This window comes from Hippoglossus stenolepis, chromosome 12 (assembly GCF_022539355.2).
Source record: "Hippoglossus stenolepis isolate QCI-W04-F060 chromosome 12, HSTE1.2, whole genome shotgun sequence".
Lineage (NCBI taxonomy): Eukaryota > Metazoa > Chordata > Actinopteri > Pleuronectiformes > Pleuronectidae > Hippoglossus > Hippoglossus stenolepis.
In genome coordinates this window covers 1,191,833-1,215,358 of record NC_061494.1, presented here as the reverse complement: position 1 = coordinate 1,215,358, position 23,526 = coordinate 1,191,833, and the positions used below count along the sequence as shown (strand labels likewise).

At 39.6% G+C, this 23,526-nt stretch overlaps 1 protein-coding gene across 1 annotated transcript in view; it reads right to left on the bottom strand.

Annotated features, from left to right (window-relative positions):
* LOC118119487 (sodium/potassium/calcium exchanger 3) overlaps positions 1–23,214 on the bottom strand; it is an 86,230-nt gene extending 63,016 nt beyond the window's left edge. Inside the window, exon 1 of the mRNA XM_035173516.2 lies at positions 22,917–23,214. Within this exon, the coding sequence (XP_035029407.1) occupies positions 22,917–23,097 (181 nt within the window). The 5' untranslated portion in view covers positions 23,098–23,214. The remainder of the gene's footprint in view (positions 1–22,916) is intronic.
* Between the last annotated feature and the right edge of the window lie 312 nt (positions 23,215–23,526).

Here is a 23,526-nt window from a genome sequence, read left to right as displayed (position 1 = left end):
AAGCTCGTCTAATTTATGTTGGGAATTTATGAAGAGGTCATTACACACTGTGATGATAAAATTAGCAACCGCATGATTTGAGCATCTACTGTCTCGGATAATACTTTAGCACACAATAAGTCATATAATCTTATCTGAGACAATTAGTCCTACAGTTACATGTGTAGCAAAACTGAAATTAATAACCAATGATCAAGCAATGATGGATTTGCTGGTTCCAGCTTTTCAAATGTAAGGATTTACTACTTGTTTTTTCATTAACTGTCAAGTGTCTGGGTCACATAAAAAATTCCAAATAATGATTGCATATGCAAATAACAGCATAAAGAATCAAAATGGGGATTTATATATTATCACACACCTGCAGCTGCTGTGAACAGAGTAAAACAGAATGAATCAGACTAATAGGCCTACAAACATTTTTTTAGTAAATAGAAAATAGTATCCAGACTTTCTAATAATGAACAACAGATGAACCAAACTCTTACTATGCAGGACAATTTGCAGCACTTATTTAAATAAATAGCAAATATTTGTCAAACAAAAAAAATATTTACAGAATCAAAATATGCAATAAAAAAAGCTGAACCACATGGAAACTTGTAGTTGAATTATTTTTAACTCAGAGGACAGGCTTATCTCAGTCCTCAGCACAGTGGACAACTTGTCCGAAACAACAAAATGACAACATGCTGTGGGGTTAGGAACTTTCCTTTGAATAGTTAACTGAACATATTTGGTTTTGGACTGTTAACTATTTTGCATTTTATGGATCAGAAAATGAGTTGATTGGTAAAGAAAACCAAAGTGGAACACACAGAACATTTGAACCAGTAGCGCTACATATATCTTCTACTTGAAGTGTTGGAACAAGCTGTGTCTTGAGTCTATTAGAGTGCATGCAAGATATTTGTGCAGCTGTGTGTGAAAACTTAACAGATGGACTTCTGCAGTCGTGTTGAATGTTGAGTTAATGTGAGAGATGGATATGGTAGATGACACCTTGACACAGCATCACTGAAGAAACAGAGAAATCAATGATGGATTTTGTCAGGTCAGTTTTCTAATGGCCTCCACACACACTCAGCAACAGAGCTGTTCAATATGATTCAGTATGATTTCTCAGCAGTTTGATTTCTCAATGTCACTGAAAACAGTCACATTTGTGTCACTTGTGTAATTGGTCAAATCAGATGAATAAAGATAGTATGACTCAAATTCAAGTGCATATTTTTATTGATTAAAAACAAATTTGTATTGGGTTCATATCATAACCACAGATGTCTGCAATGTGCTTTATCGGACAAGAAATTTACTTAATAGCTTTTTGGTCAAAATCAGATGCGATGCAAAATAAATTGATGTAAGAGAAAGGGGAAAGACCTATCCTTACTATAAGGCTGGTTTATAGTCAAAGAAGAAGCAACCTGTGAGGGATATCAAATCATCTTAACTGTGATTCTGTTTCTATTCTAATTTGACTTTTCTGACCTTTCCCGCAGTCAAACAAACTAAATCTGCTTTTTCTCTCTGGCCTACAGCAGATCCATGTCACTTTAGATGAGCAGTATACATGTCACATACAATAACCAACATGCTGTCAACATGACACACTGTCTGAAATGTATAACAAAATCGTCATTATGGGTGGATTGTGTAACAAGAAAGTACGCCAGTGGATTTGCTCTACAGTATTAAACTTCACCATACTGTGCGGACTGGTAGAGCCTTCATAGATATAAAGGCAATGACATAACAACACCATTGGAGGCAGCAATTCACTAAATCATGCCTTTATTATACATAAGCTGTGTCTCATTTCACGCGCCTTATCCTTTGGAGGACTCCGCCTATTCGTCTCTCTATGTGGGCCACATCTACACTGCACAGGGTGAACCAAAAGTCTGGTCTATGGAGGATTTCCTATTGTGTCACCACCAGCTTGTCCCACCCTTACAGTTGCATCGTTATCTTCTTTGAGCTGCGACACTTACCACAGCTCGGCCACCCGCATGGCTAGCTAGCTAGCAAGCTTCATCACTGGTGCGTAATAAGGCCTGGGAGAGTTTGGTTCGAGAATCCATCCATCCATTGGATCCTTTGTTGCTTGGGAATGGAAGGATGCATTTCTAGGGTGCATTTCAATCAATCAATCAACCAAATATTATTTGTACAGCCCGTATTCACAAATCAGAATTTGTCTCATAGGGCTTAACAAGGTGCGACATCCTCTACCCTTATCCCTCAATAAAAGTAAGGAAAAACTACCAAAAGGAAAAACTGTCAAAAAACTGTGAAAGGCACTTCTCACAATAAATAGGAAAAACAATGCCTTCATATTCAAATTTCAGGAAAAACATATCACATTCTATAGCATTACCATCAAATTATATTGTCATAAAGATCTTAGGCCATATTGCCCAGCCCTTGTCATGTTCCTTGTGTCAATCAAACACTCATGATGCAAAAAGTTATAGACACAAAGACTTACTGCATGATTTACTTCTTCCACACTGCCACACAGGAACATTTATGAGCTTCAGAGCAGCACTATCACTGTGGAAATGTTTTATGTGTGCAGATCTGCCCAACACACACACACACACACACACACACACACACACACACCACAACACACACACACACACACACACACACACACACACACACACACACACACACACACACACACACACACACACACACACACACACAAATTTCAGTACAATTTGTCTCTCCGGTGCAGATATGACTTCAGACAAGATAGTTATGTAATCAGGGTGTATTTGCCTAAATTTTACAAAGATGGACTAAAGGGATGTTGTGTATGTGTGTTTGTGTTTGTGTGTGTGTGTGTGTGTGTGTGTGTGTGTGTGTGTGTGTGTGTGTGTGTGTGTGTGTGTGTGTGTGTGTGTGTGTGTGTGTGTGTGACGTATTTTCTGTGTATCCCAAAGGAGGTTTGGGTTGGAGGAAATTAATAAAAAATTATCTAAGCTAGACAAAGCTTAACAAAACTAAACATCTGTCTCAAAACAACGAGCTCTTTGCAAGTATCTGAGTCTATGTAGTCCTTTGTGGACTTATACATTTAACACTGTATTCAAATGTGAGATTAAAGAATAGTGTGTCTTGTGCTTTTAAAAATTACATAAGTTAAAATTAAAGAATTATACAAGATGTGCATTTGCTACGGATTTGATTCAGGCCTCTGGCTGGCTTCATCTTCGCAGTAACGAAAGATAAAGTTCACGATCCTCAGCCAGGACCATTAAAATAATAAAAACTGGTAACCATTGTGTAAACCTAAGGAGGCTCCTTTGTTTCTACACCGTCTTATAAAACTGTCCTCTCACGAAGAGCAAAAGCAGTGAAACATTTCACATTCAGTGACACATAGAGGAAGTTAGCAGATGTTATATAAAGCCTCTAAGTTAAGGGAGATCGGGGTGGATTACTCCTCCAGCAAAACATCCAAATCTAACCCATATCACAAAATGTTCATAAAATAATCATGATCCTCCCTGAAACAAACCAAGTCATTTTTGTGCCTAAACCTGACTGAACCTGTGATGACCTTGGACTAAACACTCACTTCCTGTTTTATTTTGTTTTTCACTCACTCTGTTCATGGTCTCCAGCTTCACTTCCTCCCATTGTTCAGTTTCCCGCCACTGCCTTCACCATACCTACATCAGTCACTCAGTATATATTTTCCTGCTCACATATTGTCTCTGCATTTCATTATGAGCTCAGGCATGGCAGCTGTACTCAGCTCCCCAGACATGCCTCTTGTGTCTTGCTTCTAAACCTTGTTAGCTAGTTTTGTGATTGTTGTATATAAGGCATTCTTTAGACTCATCACGGCTTTACACTGCTGGAGACTGGGCCAGGGTATACGATTTAAAAACTGATCTGTTAAATCACATGGTAGGTTTTTTGACGTGTGCTAGCCACACTAGGTTTACGGGTGCTGTCCGTTTATATTTTTGTTTTCCTGAAATAGTGAGGATTTGGGGTTCTATTTCTGCTAACTGTTTTTGTTAACTAGTTAACTCTAGGTTTAGAGTCATCTTTTTGTTATTCTCTGTATTTATTTCTTTGATTTGGGCAGCACCCTTGGGCCCTTGTTCCTTTGTAGTTTGCGTCACTCTTATATTTTGTAATCTTGCTCCAAACATTTGTGTAATTAATAACTTATTTTAACCAATTACACCTGGTTTTATGTTCCCCTTCCCACACGAGCTAAGGGTTGTAACAGGAACTAAAACGTATTCGTGGAACATAGACACAGCATTCAGTGGCCTGTTTGGTCAGTTAACTAGTGACAAACCAATCTATAAACAACTTTGAAAGCCAAGAGACTTAAAGCCTCAGTCAGCCTATATGCCACAAATATTCACCTGTCTTTGGAACGCAATACATAATATCTATCCCACTTGATAACCAACAGTTAGTCTTTAATGGAATGGCTTGTGGCAACCATACTTCCGATTAAACATTGAGTTCTCCAAGTGAAGAACAGGTTGTCGATAAGGAGTTTCACTCATTATCTTACCAGTGAAGAGATGTATATCCTCATCATATTTGTCTTAAATAGGAAGTGCTTTTCTAATCTCTACTCTAATTAGCTTCTCTCCAATTGTCTTTCACACACACAAGCACAGACACACACACAAATTTACAAACACACACACACATCTGAGAGTATGATTAATCTGATCTGAGTAATTAAAAGCGTAATGGGTTCCTATGACCCTACTAAGTGCAGGTGAAAAGCAATGTGATTATGTTTGTATTGTTCAGGGGAACAAAGGGCCCTGCAGGCTAATCGCTGCAGGAGAGCTCGATCACACACAGGACCGTGTCATTATCATCCAAGAGCCACTCATAGAATTCAGAGATTAAGCGTGTAGGTATTTTCATATATTTTTGTCTCATGCTGGTGGTAAGATATGGAACAAAACATTGTGGGTTATGGATTTGAGGGCCTATCTGTACATTCAGTTTCCTAATTTTGTCTATCTCAGTATCACCTTGTCATCTTTGACCACTGATATCTAATCAGGTAATCTAAAGTGACAAATGGTTAAAATTAAGAAATTCCTTCAAGGAAGACTTCATATCATGTTCAAGAGGCAAGAAACATGTTTTGTGAGGCCACCTTGACCTTTAACCTTTAACCAACAAAATCTAATTCAAAATCATTTGAGTCGAGTATCAAATTGAAGACATTCCCTCAAGCTGATCTTAAGATATTAAAGGGGACACTGCTTTTGTTATAGTTCCTCTAAGTCAGAAACGTCATGCTTGACCGACTCGATTGCGCTTCCTGGGTTTTGTGGTAACAAGGAACTGGAAGTCTCCTACATGGTCTTGGCCCACCCCCGTCCCCCACACTCGCTTCGCCGGGTTTACACCGAGGCAGCGAGGCTGCGAGGCAGCGCAGCGCCGTTCCCAAGCACGCAGCCGGGCTGTTCACACGGGACGAGCATTTCTCCGCTGGTCAGCCCGCGATTCACTCACATGTGGCATTTGTGTGGATCGTTGGGACTGGGAGGCTGCAGCAGCTGCTCGGGAGCGACCGCCGCTCTCCCGTGCGTGAGCTGGAATTTGTGTCAGCGCCACACAGCCAGCAGTGTGGAAGACTTCCGCAGTGTACAGCGCTACTGTAACCCCGAACCCCGACATTCAACGGGTACAACAACAAGCGGAGAAAGCAGAATCGCGGGCTGACCTTATATATACAGTCTATGGGGCTGACCAGCGCGGAGAAATGCTCGTCCCGTGTGAATAGCCAGGCGGCTCGGCTTGAGACCGGCGCTGCTGCCTCGCAGCGGTCTTCCACACTGCCAGCTGTGTGGAAGACTTCCCCAGTGTTCAGCTCTACTGTACGCGGGTTACAGTAGTTACGCCGGGTTACAGTAGTTACGCCGGGAGTACACGAATCGGAAGCGCCGCTGCGAGGCAGCGCAGCGCCGTTTCTGCAGCGCAGCCGCCTGGCTGTTCACAGGACGAGCATTTCTCTGCTGGTCAGCCCCATAGACTGTATATATAAGGTCAGCCCGCGATTCTGCTTTCTCCGCTTGTTGTTGTACCCGTTGAATGTCGGGGTTCGGGGGTAAATGATGGTCTTCATAGCCCCCACCCCTCTCTTTCTCTCTCTGTCTATCTGCTTGTGTGCTTGTAGTGGATGGGCAGAGGGGGACATTTAATTATGTGATTGGGAAAATTAAAACTCCAGGACAACAGAAGGGGAATACAAAGTATGGGATGCATATTTGATAATTTATATCATATAAAATATGTAATTTATATCGTTTAAAATCATGGGGGGAGAGGGGGGAGGGGGGAGCTGGCTCATTAGCATTTAAAGGAACAGGCACTCAAAACAGGTCACTCTGTGGAGGGCTGTTTTAGACAGGGTAAAAAGGGTGCTGTTTTATATGATCCTTGTGGTATTTTGACCAAAGTATGTTACAGACATTTCATTAAGACCCCAAGGAACCATATCAACTTGTGGTAAAATGGGCATGCTATGTCCCCTTTAAGATCAAGAAAAACATAAACATACTTTGTGAGGCCACCGTGACCTCAACCTTTATTCTTTGACAGATTCTAGACAGATTCAGTAACAAAATCAAGCAATCAAAGATTTACACCAGTTGTTTCTCATCTTGGACTGAAAATAACAGTTAGTTCGATTTTTTTTAAAGGTGAGCCATGTTTCTCAAGTCCCACTTTGTACAGCTAATGCCCAGTTAGATATACAACACGTAATAGTTACTAAAAATTATTATATTTTTCTTTGATTGATGAGCTTGGACCTGCCGCTTCCTAACCCTTTCTTTCCCTTTATGTTAGAAATTTCATTTCATTTTATCAACAAACTCAGCTGTATTTAGTGTGAATTAGCAAACATTATTAAACAAATATGAAGACATTAGCTCAAAGCTCTGCTATTCCAATGGACAATCTGAAATAATTGTTAGCATGGCAAAGAACACTTACTTGTAATAAGTATTGTGTTCAAAATGTATCACTAAAATATACACCATAACACACTATACTATAGCATACCACACTATACCATACCATACAAGGGTTAAATGGCTAACTATTTTAATATGACAAATAATACGAGTAAAACTTTTTTCCATTCTTATGGACTTCTGAAGTCTGTTGTTTAAGGTGTAAAAAAACTTAGACACGAAGTCCATAGTTCTTATACTTAAAAGTGTTATATAAATGCAGCCCATTTACCACACTATACCATTCAGTACCATGTCATGAAAGACATTGACAATTACCAACTCAATCAAGTAAGCTAGGACAATATGAAGGAATAAAGGAAGAGGTAAGATGTAAAGACAGCAACAGATTCTTATACAATGGCCACACTCCTCAGGAATGAACCCCTCTATTCAGCTCATCTTCCTTTCATCTGTCTCTCCAAGAGATCCCAGAATACACATGACTGGTGCTAAAAAAGGCTTTGGGTTGGGTGATGAATTAGCCAGGGCGTATTTGGGGAGCGAGGGAGAGGGAGAGGGAGAGACAAAGAGTGAAAGATAGGATGAGAGAGAGTTGGAGAGAGTTAGAGAGAGCGAAATAGCGTCTAGTGTTTAATCACAGCTAGATCTTATTCAGTATGTGGCCCACAGACAAACTCAGTGACCCTTGATCAGATTTGCTCATCCATCATTTCAGAGCCCTGAATGTTTTATCTGTGCATGTGTGTGTTCATATGATTTGATTATTAACATGTGAAAACAGGCTCCTGAGGGTAAGAGATGGGGCTGTTGTTAACAGATTGGGGACAATCAGTTGACAAGGACAAACAAACACACCAGTTTCATTAACCAGAAAGGCGGTGGTTCGATCCCTTGCTCCTCCACTCTGCATTTCTGAAGCCTCCTTAGGCAAGATACTGAACATCAAAATGCCCCTGACGGGCTGCGCTGACAGTTTATGTGTGATGTGTAATAGACAAAGTGCTGCACATAGATGCACTGTATGAATGTTCGAATGAGTGAATGGAAAAACTGTACTGTAAAGCACTTTGAGAGGTCATCAAGTCAAGAAAAGCTCTTTATAAATTCAGATCATTTATATATATATGCTTACAAAATCTCTAATATGTAAAGTAAGGACCTCTGCTTTTCTTGTTCATATATAATTGTCAAGTCTAAGAACTACATTTTGGCACAGAGCCCCATGGTCTCAACATTAAGAAATTAGGAGGGGCTGCATCTAATAATAATAATAATAGTCGATTATTGTGCTAATTGTTTTCTGAAGTTTGGTTGCTTAGTCTATAAACCATCGGATATATTGGAAAATTACCATAACAAATTCAGAGAGGCAATTGTGGCATCTTCACATGAAATTAGTAAATAAATCTTTGCATTTGAAAAGCTGAAAATACTGATTCTTCATTTTTGCTCAAGAAATTACTGAAATCATTAAATAGCTATCAAAAGTCTTGCTGATTTTTAAACTGTTGAATTTCTTATCGATTAATCAACTCATCATTTCAGCGACAGAATAATGAAAGATCGTTGTTGGAGTTGAGTAAGCTTTGGTGGAGCATATTCTCACACACACTTGAAGGCCCTCTGACCTCCAGGGTCCCAGGGTAGTTTCAAAATGTTCCCTTTTGGTGATCCAGCCATGACTAAGGTAAATCAATCGTGAAATCCTACCATACTATATTTAGAATACATTAGTGCGTGTTCACTTGCAACTTGAAAGTAGACAGAGAGACTTGGCTGCTGATGGATAAGCTAAGTGGCCACTTAATTATCAGCTCAATATCTGAATGTTTCCAGTAAAGTGCACACATCAACATACTCATCACCTTTTTCACTCTTACACATGCTCATGTATGCACAAACACATTGTCATACTGAACTTATCATTATTGTGCTTAATTACCTTATCCTCATCCTGACTAAATGCACAAGGCACTGCATCCTAGTGTCCGTGCTCTCAGCATCACCACACTGCGGATAACCCAGTGCTCTCCAACATGTAATCCACAGTTCAAAGTGCATGCAGTCAGTCTACTCACACATGGATCAGCTCTGCTAAGGATTCATCCCTCTCCAGGCTTAAATTACACATAAGCAGAGACTTCCATGGAATCAGGACTCTCATGATAACCTCATTGGGCCTCATTCACCAACCGTTCTAAAAAATATTTCTTCTCATTTCTTCTTTAAAACCCACTTACTAAGTTTTTTACGAAGGTTCTGACATTCTCACACATACTCTGCACAGCTCGCTCATGGTTGCACATAAACTGCGCATGCCTGCACTTTATATATTTGTATATATCTCTTCCTTCCTTCCTCATACTATTTGTCTCTGCAAAATAGTAAAAATAATGTTTTTATTTTATATCATTGTCATGGAGAGTAATAGAAAATCATTTTACTGCACATCGTACTGTGTATGGTCAGTGTATATGACAAATACAAATTTGTGTGTGTGCAAACTCAACCCCAGCCCAATGCAGTTAATGTATCTGCACTGAGTTTGTCTTACTCTGTCCTTCACACAAATGGTTATTGATTGTTTTCCCACATTATAGGCGTGTGAAAAAAATCTGCACAGTCAACATGACAAACCCTTTTCCTTCCCCCTCTCTCTTCAGTGTTTGAAAATATTTCTCTTGACTTCAGTTTTGAGACTACAACTGTGCGACTTTCTCCCGATACAGCTTCCACTGGACATGTAACTGCATCCCATGTGTTATTTTATATTGACTACTAACACTAAAAACAGCTTTGTTGTGGTCTTTAGATTTTAGTTTTAACATTCTTGACATGATAATTTTTGTTCTCAGTTCTTGTGAGTTCTGTGTGCACACAACACATTTATGGGCATAGGAAGGGTGTGAATCTATGATAAATAGCAATTTACGAAGACATGGGATTCATCAATATAAGAACACGGGTGTGAACAATTTTGCAGTTTAAGAACATGTCATGAGTTATGAGTTTTCTTAGAAGTGTTCTAATGTACTTTGCGAGGTCACAGTGACCTTGACCTTTGGCCACCAATATTAGTTAATCAGTTAATCCTTGAGTGAATGTTTGTACCAAATTTGAAGAAATTCCCTCAGAGCGTTCTTGACATATTGCATTTACAAGAGCAGGATAGACGGATGGACATATGGAAAGCCCGAATATAATGGACCAGCAACTGGCTGTCGTAGAAAAGGACAAACAAATGCATGCAAATACATGACCACGGACCCCCTAAACAAACATTATTTTATGTATGATTACAACACAAGTCTGAGCTGCACTTTCAACCATCTTATTTGCTTTGTGCTTCTGCTCTTTATTTCAAATCAAATCAAATTGTGTTCAAATCACAATTTGTCTTATAGGGCTCATGGCAGGTCTTTCTGTATCACCTTCCAAACTTTGCACATGTGAGCATTGTCACTTCTTGTTGCCTTTATATTTGCCTGCCCATCACAAACCTCAATCCAAAGTTACTGTCAATTAAAAAATGTGACAAAGAGCAACTATGAAAGGTGACGTGCAAAGAAATGCGGCTTCCATTTAAAAGCACAGCTTGTGTCGTATTTGGACTTGCATTTACTATTGTCCACCCCAGTGCCCAGGGCTTGCGTCCTGTACAATACTCACATAATAATGTCTGTATGTTTATATCCTGTTGGTGTGCAATTTAATTAACAATTGGTTTTAAGATGTGTTACATCCCACAGGCGCAGTTTGTTGTGTCAGACCAGATGAATATGTGGCATTGCGATGAGTGAACATGTCTGCGTCTGAGTTTTTAAGGGGCCTCCTGTGCTAAGACCTGGTGTTCAGTAACAAAAGCATGGAGCCGTCATCCACAGGTTAATACAATGGTACAATAGGAGTTTTGAGTGACTCACACTTGCAGCTCATTGGTCCGTTCAAGGTACATTACTAATGCAGAACAGGGAAAATGGAAAGTGCTGATCTCTCATTCATCCCACAATGACACATAGCAGACTCTCAGGACCCTGCATACCCCCACGAGACAAGGTCTGATCAGTTTGAACCACATGTAGACACAATGATACAGTGCCGTGGTAAATGGAAACTTTCAAGTAAAAATGTTGTTTTATTTGTCAACATATCAAGATGAATCATAGTGTAGTGAAGTTAGGGCTGGATGATATGTCCAAAAATGATATCAAGATAAAAGTCGATTATGATATTTATCATGACAAATGTCCCATTTTATTTCGTTTATTTTCTTTTGGTCTTGTAGTGGTACCCATGGTATAATTTAAACATGGTGAAGTCGTTTTTAGTCATTATGTCACACAGCACTGGAACAAACATGAAAGGGAACCTATGGTAACCTTCAGTTTTCATAAAAACTCAAAGGGTGTTTAGTTTGTCCAGTCTGGGCTACTACAAGAAACATGGCGGCCTCCATAAAGTATTTCAATATAAAGGGCCCATTATAGGGTAAATAAAACAACAGTTTGTATAATTTAGATGAAACACACTCATGAAAACATCACTAGGATTATTTTATATTAAATTTCTGTCAATAGATCCCTTTCACCTAAATCTTACACACTGGACCTTTAAAACATTTTTATTCACAATCGCCTTTAAAACAAAGCTATTTTATTAGGTCATACCACCACTGTACTTCATTCTGTTTTTATAGTATTCCGAAACACAGCTCTATTTGGTACAAATTTATACTTTTTATCTCTTTTAATATTTGTATCTCTTTTATAATACTCTATTAAATATTTTAATGTTGCTTGAACATTTTTTAAACGGTGCTTTCAGATTTTAAATAGTTTTCTTTTAAAACGGTAAATGGTGTGTATTTATATAGCGCTTTTCTAGTCTTGATTACCACTCAAAGTGCTTTATAGTAAATTATTTGGCATTTCACCCATTCACACACAGCACTTTTTCTATTACACATCAGTCACACACTGTCAGCACAACCGTCGGGGGGAAATTTGGGGTTCAGTATCTTGCCCAAGGACACTTAGGCATGCTGAATGGGGGACTGGAATTGAACGACCGACCTTCTAATAAGAGGGCGACCCGCTCTGCCTCCTTTTTAATTTCCATGTAAAGCACCTTGAATCTACCTCTGTATATGGAATGTGCTTGATAAACAAAATTGCCTTGCCTTATAGTTGAAAGACAGATTTTGCTCCCGATTGAAAGTTGTGGGTTTAAACTCTTCTTGATGGACAGAGAATACTGATAAAGAGGAAGATCAATGATGTCTTTTACCTTCTCACTGTGCTTACACAATGCATTAGCAATATATCAACATATACTGAGCCAATATTTATGTGAGAAAATTACAGATTTGTCTACATTCAATCATCTGTGCACACATTTGCAGATGTGTCTACACATGTACAAATCTCAAAACACGTTTACAGATTTTGCACGATTTCAAATCTGATTATGCACACACAGATTCTGAGCAAACATTTGCAGATTCCTGTACATATTTGCATATCTTAGCACAAAGTGTAAAAAAAATCCATCATTAGCAGATTCTTTAGTAGTTTTTCCTTACGGGTTAAGGGCAGAGGATGTCACACCTTGTTAAAGCCCTATGAGACAAATTGTGATTTGTGAATATGGGCTATACAAATAACATTTGATTGATTGATTGATTGATTGATTGATTGATTGATTGATTGATTATTTCTCACATTCATAACTCTGGTTATAGGAAAGAAATTAGATACAGTTACAAAACTCTACACACCAAAATTATTATTGCTACAATATTGGCCTTACATCCATCTGTGCATATACAGTATGTGCTAGCGGCTGCAGCCTTGTGTTGGCACAACTGTACAGACTAACAAGAGTGTGATCCTGTCCATCATTCAGCCACAGAGGACAATATGATCCTCACCAATCTGACCCAGAGAGAAGACAGGGCCCATTAGGTGCTTAGCTTGTTACAATAACACAAAGCCATCTATCAAAACCTGCACTCACTGTCACAAATCCTGCAAAGAGCAGCTCCTGTAATGAAGTGTGGCATGACCATTGGATCAAAAGGGCTGTACAGCAGAAAACAGATGTGACGAAAGAGAGAGTGAAAAGGGAGAGAAAGGGAGAGAAAGAGGGAGAACAAAGCAGTACAAATAACAAGTGAATGAGAGAAAAAGAGAAAAATGCCCATATAATGTAGTCCCTGATCAACACCAACGGGCCATTTGCACATCATATTCTGCCTGTTTCATTCATCACACACACACACACACACTTCCTGTCCTGTAGCTACTATACTCTTGATTTTGCAGTGGTGCGTTGCCACATTTTCCTGAAACGTGAGAAACATTAACATTAACATTTGTGTGCTTGTGTGTATGACCCTGCTGTGCATGTAGTAAATTGTGCACAAGTACAGATGAAGGTCAGTTTATCCATGCTTAGCACAGTCACTCACAGCAAAGGGGAGAGGTTAATCTGTGTGTTCCTGACATGCTTCCCTGTCCACATATTCACACAGTTCACACAAATTTCTCTTGTGAATCAGTTTGACTCACGGTGTTAAGTCATACTGTCGGTTAGAAAAACATGAAAGCTACAGTTATCCATATTTTCATGTTAACCTTAGATTAAATTACTAAACTGAATGTTGAAGCTGTCAGGTACAGTGATCATCCAGAGAATCATCGCTCAGCTCTTTAAATTCCCCTCAGCTCTCAGAAGTATTTTAGTGTCTTTAATCTCAGTGTTTTGGTTTTACAACCCCCGACTTGACTGTTATGGTTTGGCTCACTGCTCTCATCAATAGGTTTGAGTCACATTCACAACCTAATAACATTATACTGATACCTGGAATCCAAGTCAGTACACACATGGTATGTTTTTCGGTACTCTGTATGTAGGTTTTTCTAAAAAAACTAAAACTTTATCATTACTATTGTATTCCCTGAAGATGGTGATGAGGATTTTGATGCCTCACTAAATGCTTCATCATCCATGGAGGGTTCACCTTCTTTGGTGCCTACAGCAGCCATGCTAAATTTCTAACAGTATCTGCAGCAGCCATGTTTCCTCAGGTTAGATGTGTTGCCCTAACCAGTTTTGCATTCCACAATACAAATATTACAGCGAGCATTGTCTGCATTGACTTTTGATTAGTGTAACCACACTTCAATTCAATTCAATTTTATTTGTATAGCGCCACATTATAGTATACATTATCTCAAGGCACTTTATATATAGGTCGAGACATCAAAAATTATAGAGAAACCCAACAGTTCACACAATGAGCGGTTGGGGTGGGCAGAGAAAAATGGGGAGGAGAAGAGAGAAGAGATAGAGATAGGGGGGAGGGGGCGAGGGATCCCTTTCCCAGGACCGACAGAAGTGCAATAGATGCCACGAGTAGCTGAATACGTGAAAAAAATTACAATTTTTACAACATTGATTAGAAGAAACAGTTTTTAACATATCGGACAGTTGGGTCAATGTTTAAAGTATTTATATGTATCAATGTTATACTTCCAGCGTAACTCACAAACAAAGTTTACAAACTGAATTCTGTACACAACCTGCTCAACACCAAACAAGAAAAAAAGTTAAGTTAGTGAAAAGCCGGTGTTGAATTTACTACTTAACAAACCTGATATTTTGTTGATAGAGACCAAAACAGTTAAAACAAGGATGAAGGTTGGGTAGAAACATTCATAATGCTACTCGGACCAGTAAATAACGTGACCAAAATATATGTAATTTAAGGAGTAGTTTAGAAAGAGTTATAGTCCATCCTCTGGTAAACATTGATGTGTGTACAAGAGAATCTCAGATATGGTGGCCCATACCAACACTGACATGTTTTATAGAAAATTGAAATATCCTCCACTACTGGTACTTAAAATAACTTAATGTGAAGCTTTTGTCAAAGCCACAAAATCCAATACAGCAGTAACCACCACTATACTACTGTATCTCTATCAACCAGGAAAAGCAATACTTTTGTATTCAATTTCCTGTGGTGAAAAATTACTGAAACTAACGTTTTTGAAAAAAAGCTTAGGCATTGTGACAAAGTACAATAACAATTAGTATCCCGTAGTAAGAAAATGTCAAAACATGAATTCTTTCTTCTCAGGTTAAGCTGCATTGAATACGCTTGTGTAAACACACCGGGAGGACTGTATTTAACTCAGAAGCAATGATGCAGAGATGGGATGGTGAATCAAAACAGCAAATAAATGAGTCAACAAACAGGCAAGCGGTGCTGGAGCAAATTCTGTGAAAAGCTTTTTGAAGGCTGCATGCTGATGATACATGAGAGAGCTAGGGAGCGAGGGAAAAAAAGAGAGGAAGAGGAAAGAGAACTGTAGCATGAGGGGTGCTACGAAGGACTAAAGGGTTGCAGCTTCAGGGGTATACAACGAAATGATAGCCGAGTGCCACCAAAATGGAGGAAGAGAGCGACAAGATGAGAGCATAGTGGCCGCTAGATGGAGGGGATGATTGGGAGAGAGTATGACAGGAAGGAGAAATGGATGGATAGAAAAAGGAGAGCAGGGCTGTTTATGTCTGCCTCAGACTGGGGGGGATGTTGCTCTCTGTTCACACAGGCTGACCCAGATGCAGCTGAATTAGACACAAGCCTGCGTTCAGAGGTGTGTGCGTGTGTGTTTGTGGATCACAGCGTAGGTATGAGACTGACACAGCTGGAACGAGTGACAGCAATTTAGGAGATGCCTCTGTTTTCGAGGGTCACAGGCCCAAAAAGCACAGATATCTATAGATATCGTATAGCACTATAAAGTCATTCAAATTGATTTAAATATATTTGAGCATTGACCAAAAGTTGTCCATGGAACATCAGGTATCTAGTGTCGAAAACTGTCAAGTACTGAATTTTTGTCCAAATTCATCATCTTCTTTGGTTATTCTTTGATCACAGGGTTTTGAATTTGTATAATTACTGCCAGTTTTATATTGTATTCTTGCAAAACTGCTTGTTTTTCAACGTAATTTAAAGGTGCATTTCTTTTCTTGTCTTATTTAGGGTATATTTTAGGGTTCTGAGTAATAGTACTATGTAAGACAAATATTTAGTCTCCTTCTATATCTTTGTTTTAAACTTTTAGCTAGCTCCACTATGTTCATAAGCATTACCTCTTTGCCATTTGGTGCTAGGTAGCTAGTGTCTCTTGGGTTGTCAGAGCACTTTTCCTGATAAGTGCTGCCCCCTGTGACTGAAAACAGCACTGAATTTGAAGAGTAATGCTGCAGGCAGTAAAATCAAAACTAGCTGCAAGAAGCTAAAAAGGCTTCTTTCAAACAAGAGGAATTTCGGAGTTGGTAACAATGCTCTGTCTCCATGACTACAAAAGACCCCTTTCATATTAAACACAGTAATTCGACCAATCCTTACTTTAAAAATATTGATAAGTGGAGCTTTAAGATTTAAGTTTGACTCTGTAAGTTATCTAAAATTACCTAGTACCAGTACCAAAGCTAAGGTGTTATGGCAAGTTGTTTTTATTTTATTCAAATATAAGTTACATTTCAAAGCAAATATGCAAAATATCCCTTGATAATGCAAATAATACATGTGGACACGTGAAGGGATACAATCGAAACAGCCCATGGGAATAAGTTCTCTAGCACTGCAGCCAGCCCATTAGATGTCAGAGGAGTAACAAAGACAAGTATCAGAAAAAAATAGACAGAACACTGTAAACTGAAAAGTGTCCTGTATTGAGAAGTCTGATGGCTTCTTCTCAATGATAATGATTAATAATATTGGCTTGAATAAACTGATGCTGTTTTTAATGTTTCTTTTCCAATGACATTTTTTAATATTTTCTCATGCATCAATCTGCTTTAAGGGGAAAATGCCTTGGCTTGTTTGTATTTATCTGAAGTAATTACAAGGACTCCCCCTTGTGATGGGGGTGTTGCTTGTTTCAGGTGGGGAGGTGAGAACTGTCATAAAAATGACTGAAGACCCACCAAAGAAAAAAGAATGAAAATGTTGCAAAATGTTGACTGTGTGATTGATTCAAATCCAAGGTTTCCTCTAGTGACGTGGAATTTGAAAACAGTAACAGTTTGGAGCAGTGCTTTAAGGGTTTAACTCACAGTCTACGGATGGTGAGCAGACCTCTGTTCAGCAGAATAAAGCTGACTGCAACTTATATATGTACTATGGGTAATTACAACAATACTGCACACATCAAAGTTGGCTGTGGTAGTATGAATATTGTTGCACCATAATTAGCAGTAAAATCCATCTTAAGGGCATGTATTGGAAAGGACATGTTAAAACCTGAGGTGCTGTATTTCCCATCGTTGCAACATATATCCATGGGATCAAATACTGTTCTAATGTTGCGCGTTTGTTCACGTTTCTGTGAAAGTTAATTGTCGGTACATATAGGGACTCTGTGATTTTGTGAACCATGTGTTACTGTTACTCCCTTTTCTCCTCCCAGGCTTTTAACTGGGAATATATGCATGCTCAATTATCTGTAAAGTGTGTGAGTTTTTGCAGTTTATGTGACACTGTTACTTCAAACAATTATAAAATTAATGGACTGGTATTTTAACATTAATTTCATGCAGAAATTTGCAACACAGAGGTGAGGTTTGTTAAGGCATGCTAGCAGAGCTAGAGAGCGTACTGTTGAGACTGTACATAAAGATGATCAAGCAGGCAGTGTGTAAAAAGGTGGATGACAGATCTCATTTTCCTCCTATTGTGTAAAAAAAGGAAGCCAAAATATCTTGAATACGGGAGCTGGCATCTTACATTTGGAGTCTGCAGAGTAGTGATTGTGGATTGGAGTGAGTGTATCAAGGTCCTGCTGATCCACACTCTTGACCAATCGTTAAGTCTATTATCAGTCTCAGCAGTCAGTCTTAAAACCAAACTGAAGGGTCCAGTGTAAGATTTAGGTGAAAGGGATCAATAGGCAGAAATGTTATATAAAATAATCCTAGTGATGTTTTCACTATTTTGATTCATCTAAATTGTACGAATGGTTGTTTTCTTTACTCTAAAATGGGCCCTTTTTATTTAAACTGAAGGTTACCACAGGTTCTCTTTCGTGTTTCGAAGGAGAGGGTGAGGTGAGAGGTATTCAGCTGCAACATGCACCTTTACCACTAGAGGTCACTAAATTCTACACACTGAACCTTTAACAGAATCATGAACCCTTACATCAGTGTGATACCAACTAACTAAATGACAGAAACAATATTTGGTCATTTTTGTTTGATGTGTAATTTGACTTTTTAGTTTGGTCAGTGTTCCATCTGCTAACATGGAGGAGTTAAGGTTTATGACCTCTACTGCAGCCAGCCACCAGAAGGTGGTCAATATGTTTTGGCTTCAATTTTGGGAGCTGTCATGTCGTCCATCTTTATTTATAGTCCATGGTTAAGACCGTGCTGGGTAAAGAGGAGCATTTTAATGGAGTGTAAGTGAATGCTTTGTGTCTTTACAATAGGCTGTATATGGGTTTATGCACAGGTATTTTTTACAAAGTGATATTTTTCTTTTTGTTATATTTGCAATGATGGTCCACTATCAATTCTACAACAACCATGAGCCCTGGCCACCACTGTCATGGAGGAGAAATCTGTAAATAGAACTTGTCATTTGAGCTGAATTCAATCAAAATTCCAGAGTTCAAAACTGAATTGGTTTAAGCTGCAGTTTTACTTTACTTTCTTGTGCCTTAAGCAACACATATCACTGAATTTTAACCTCTGTGATCGGATGTTTGGTGCCAAAAATATACCTTGGAGGTGTTAATCTCTGCCTTAAAATGTTTATGTTCACAGGCTCAGATATTGAAACGTAACAACCACTGAACAGAAGAAGTGTCCACACCCCGCAGCAGGTCAAAGTTGAATCACTCAGAAGTCTCTTTAATCAGTGATGGTGGTTCACAGCATTGTTTATTTCCTCGCAGGACCTCTTTTTAGCCATGTCACTGTGTTAGATCACGAGGAATAACGCCCTAAATGTAATAAAAATATGACCATTGCTGTAACAAACAAAACTGTCTTTTATTTTTAGTTGTTTCTTTTCAAAGTTGATCCTCTTTCAGCTGCTACACTCATGAGAAACTGCTCAGTATAAAACACCGGCTTCATGCCTAAAAGATAAATAAATTATTAATTTGGACATTTTTATAAAAAGACCCTGCACCAATGAAATAAAGGCTGCATTCCTTTCAAAACCGTGACCTCCTCGTTCTCCTCTTGCTCCCTGATTTCGAACCTTTTCGCCCATCACCACTTCATCCACCTCAACACGGACAAGCTCCCTCCTTCATTATTTCTTTCTTCTCCCGCCTGCCTTCCCCCATTGCATCTTCCCACTTCATCTCACTTTTTCCCCTCTCTTTTCTTCCCTCCTCCTCCCTTCATCACTGCCAACGCTGTCCTCGCTTGCTCCCTTTCTTTTTCAGATCACCTCCTCGCTGCGCCTCCTCCTCTCTTCCCTCTTGTCTCTTTTCCTTTTTGTCTAAATCAGCTCTGAGTCCTGTGGCATCGTCAGCGTAAAGTGCTCCGTCTGTGCTCCTCTGCTCGCCGCTCCCGCCCCCTGCTTGTGTGCAAAGAGAAGGGGACCCACCGATGAGAGCTTTAAGTTATGTAATGAGATCATCTGGAGACTAATGCTGTATAGCAGATATACTGAGCAGCCATTAGTGGCTTCTCTATAGCATGACCATTTGTCTGGCTGGTACACACGTCTTTTAGGTTTGTCACAGATGGATGATGGAGGGACTTTGGCTAGAGTTGCAAAGCTCAATGATATTAAAACCTACAGATAATAGCAGCAGTAACATGTGTTTGCTCATATGGGTAATCCTCCCTCCTATGGCACTTTTCTCCTGGATCCTGCTTTTACCTTGTATTTTCAAGAGGGGAGATATGGACGGGTGCATGGATGAAATTAAAAGGTTGCAGGAGGAAACAAGTAGGAGGACAAGGGGAGAGGAGGAGAGGTGTGTGCACACCCACGTGTTGGTCCACAGGCAGAGCAAAGACATGGGGTAATGCACAAACCTTAACACGTGTGTGTTTGTGTGTATGTGTGTTCAAGACCTAGAAAAGCTCAGTGTGCTCGAGGGCTGCTATCATCACCATTATGAGAGGAGGTCCTGCTCTCCCATGTGGCCGTCTCTGTGAAAACATAGTACTCAGAACATGTTCCTCCATCAGGGGAGGTCAACATGGAGGGTTTGGTCTAATTACTACACAGTTCAGTGCTGAAACAGTTCGTCCATAAAGGGGCTTGGGTAGTACAGCTGGTTAGCCTTGACTCGTAGGGTTGTTGGTTCAATTCTATTCTTCACCAGTCAAATTGCCAAACTTCCTTCAGCAAGATGCGGGACCCACCTGCTCCCATATAATGTAGAGTATGTAATGTCACCACTGAAAATTCTTAATCATTTTAATGAAATGTCTCATCTTTTCAAAGAATTAGGTGCTTATAAAACTGTGACTTTCACAGACAACTGTTTTGGCAATTTTTAACAATTTAAACTACACTAACTAAACTGACTAATCTGTCATTATAAAGAAAAAATGTATCTTTTCATCACAAAAAACATTCCTGATTCTAATATCTTTAATGTGTTGGGCTTTAGGCTAGCGTTGTGAAAATAAGGACTTTGAAAAAAGCACCTTAGGCTCTGTAATTATTACTGACAAATGTAGTCACAACACTGCAAACAAACTCCATAACATGAGGAAACAGCTGAAAGCTCCAGAAAAAGCTATAGTACCCCCTAAGTCATACTTTTGTAAACAAACTTTCAAGGTTAAAAATGTACTTTTATGTAAAGCAGATGAACTGATGATGAAAATAACAGCTGTAACACTAACAGCATTAACAAAAGGTTTGACAGAGGGAATCAAACAAAGGGAAAGAGAAAGAGAGAAGAACAAAGAAATTAATTAAGAATGAGAAGAATACACTCAAGTTCAATATACAAGCATTTCTTTAGCCATAACGTTCATCCTGTTAGCTCAAAACTGCACGCATCCCATACATCACATAAAACTATGAAATCATTTATTGAAGACTGCCACAATCAATTCTTTTAAAACTATGGATTTGATCAGAAAAAGTCAAGACTGCCCATCACAGTTTCCAATATCCCGACCTGACATGTTAAAATCAATTGAGATGTTTATTTTCCGACCAGCAAAATGAAAAGCTGTAAATCCTCACAAGATGGAGCCTGAATATTTAACATTTTGGTTTGATTATTAATCACCCTACCTAAAAAATTACTTTTCAGATTTGCAACCTGTCAATTACCATATTAGCTCCTTTATTTCATGGAACACTATACTCCCAATGTATGACACTTGTTTTTTCTGAACATCCTCTTCTGCATCATTGTATGTCCTTTTCAAACTGAACCACCAAGACAGCATTCGACACATTTTCAGAAGGATGCAGGCATTCTAACTCTGGGATTTTTTTAATGGACTCTATCACAGCATTTGGGCTGTTTTTCTGAAACCACAATAATAGATTTTGCTATATACTATGAAATAGGAAATAAAAAAGAATTGAATTGAATTTTTTACCAGATCATAATGTACCTAGACTTGGGACATGTTCTCACAAAATGAAGCGTGACACTGCTGAAAATGTCATGCATTCACAGTTGCAGATTTGACAGGACTAGACGGTGGCATTTACTGTCTCTGGAGAACTTGTAGAGCCACTTATACATTTTACTGTTTCAGTTGAAAGAATTGTGTAAGGATCTTTGTAATGACTTTTTGTAAAATAAATTCAATAATCTTGCATGTAAATATTGATTTATATCCCTTTATTATTTGATAAATTATCATGAGTCGCTTAAGTTCATTAAGCCTCCCTCAATCCCTGTTTGTGTCTCCTCGTCAGGAGAATCCACTGAAATATGTCTTGTCCTCAATATATCACATCTGCACCAGCTGTTGTGTTTACTTCCTGGTAACACCACTGGGCAGCTTTCAGAGGAGAGTCTGTGATATTAAATAACATTAACTGGGCTGCTGACTTCACCACTTACAAGACCTACTTGGCAAAAGACACCAAAACATTGGCTGGGCTCAGAGCTGGCAATGACATGGTGCTTTTCTTCATGCAGTCAATATGAAAAGCCATGTTGGTGGCGATGAGCTTGTGTGAGTGTACTGCTTCAGTTGTGTTTCCACTTCAAGATTGCTGTCTTCAAGTTGGCCACTGAGTCAGCATGATCATGATGCATGAGGTATGAACAGCATTTTGACACAGTAATACCCAGCTGACCGGTTGTCCTCCACCTCCTGTCGTCAACAGGAGATGATTTCTGTTGAGTAAGTCCACAACACAGAGCAGCAGAGACACTGCGACCACTTCCAGGGATTATTGGTTCCAGATGTTGAGCTACATGAATGCATGTTGTTGTTGTTGTTGTTGTTGCTGGTGATGATGTTGCTGTTGTGTGCTTTACACTGACAGTACGTCATGTGAGCTGATACACTAATCAGACACACTGACTCTCATCCTGATGGGATGTGTGTTCGAGCAATGACAGCCTGATCGGTTCGCAGAGCCAGCACTGTGGGCTACAGTACACTATTACATATGGTTCCCATCTATTTTATAGAGCACACACTTGGAAAGTGCCCGTGTTGTTCCTAAGTCAGGAATTTCTCTACTCCACCGATGCTACTGTTTGACCTGTTTTTACACATGATTTCGGAACCTCCCGCTGCACACTCATCACAGCAAAGCCTCATTTAGATGTTTCGGGCATTCAAAAAAAGAAGCTATTCCAAACAGCCACGAGCTGCTGACCGCCGGGCTGTCTTGTTCACATGATGAACGTGTGGTTCGTGTCGACAGTGGAACAAAGAAGAGCCTCTCACCTGCTCTCTGAGACACACACTGGAGCCCCGCGACCAGCCCCAGCACCACCCCCGTGAAGCACATCTGGACGCCGAACAACTCCTTTCGCTTCCTCCGTCTGGCTTTGCTCCTCCGCCGGTTCAGCATCACTCCTCCTCCGACGGCCGTCTCCGGCATCCCGTCAACCCCCACGCGAGCCATGGTGCTCTTCTCGCTGGCAGCGTTCAGACGGAAACCCCGGTGGTGGAGCAAAGGTCCAAGTAAGTGAGGCGAGGTGTCAGCGGCGGCGGGCGGCGTGTGTGAGGACCCTGAACTTACTGAGCGAGAGGAGGTATGACCACAGGCTCATCAAGTTCACCCGAGCATCATCAGGATACACATCCGGCCGGGAATTTCAAAATAAGACTGTTCCGTTAATATTGGTGGATTTGTAACTAAAGCCACATTATTTCAAATGGTTCATTTTGTGTCTAACACGAGTGACACTGACACCCAATAGCTTTTAGCCTTAAAATGAATAAATCCTATGATTTTAGCCATGGTTGGTGTTGGTACATTCGTTAGCGACGGTTCTTATTATATGCTTTTCTTGCCAAAAGAGAAAAAACGACCATTTGCCTCTAAATGTTT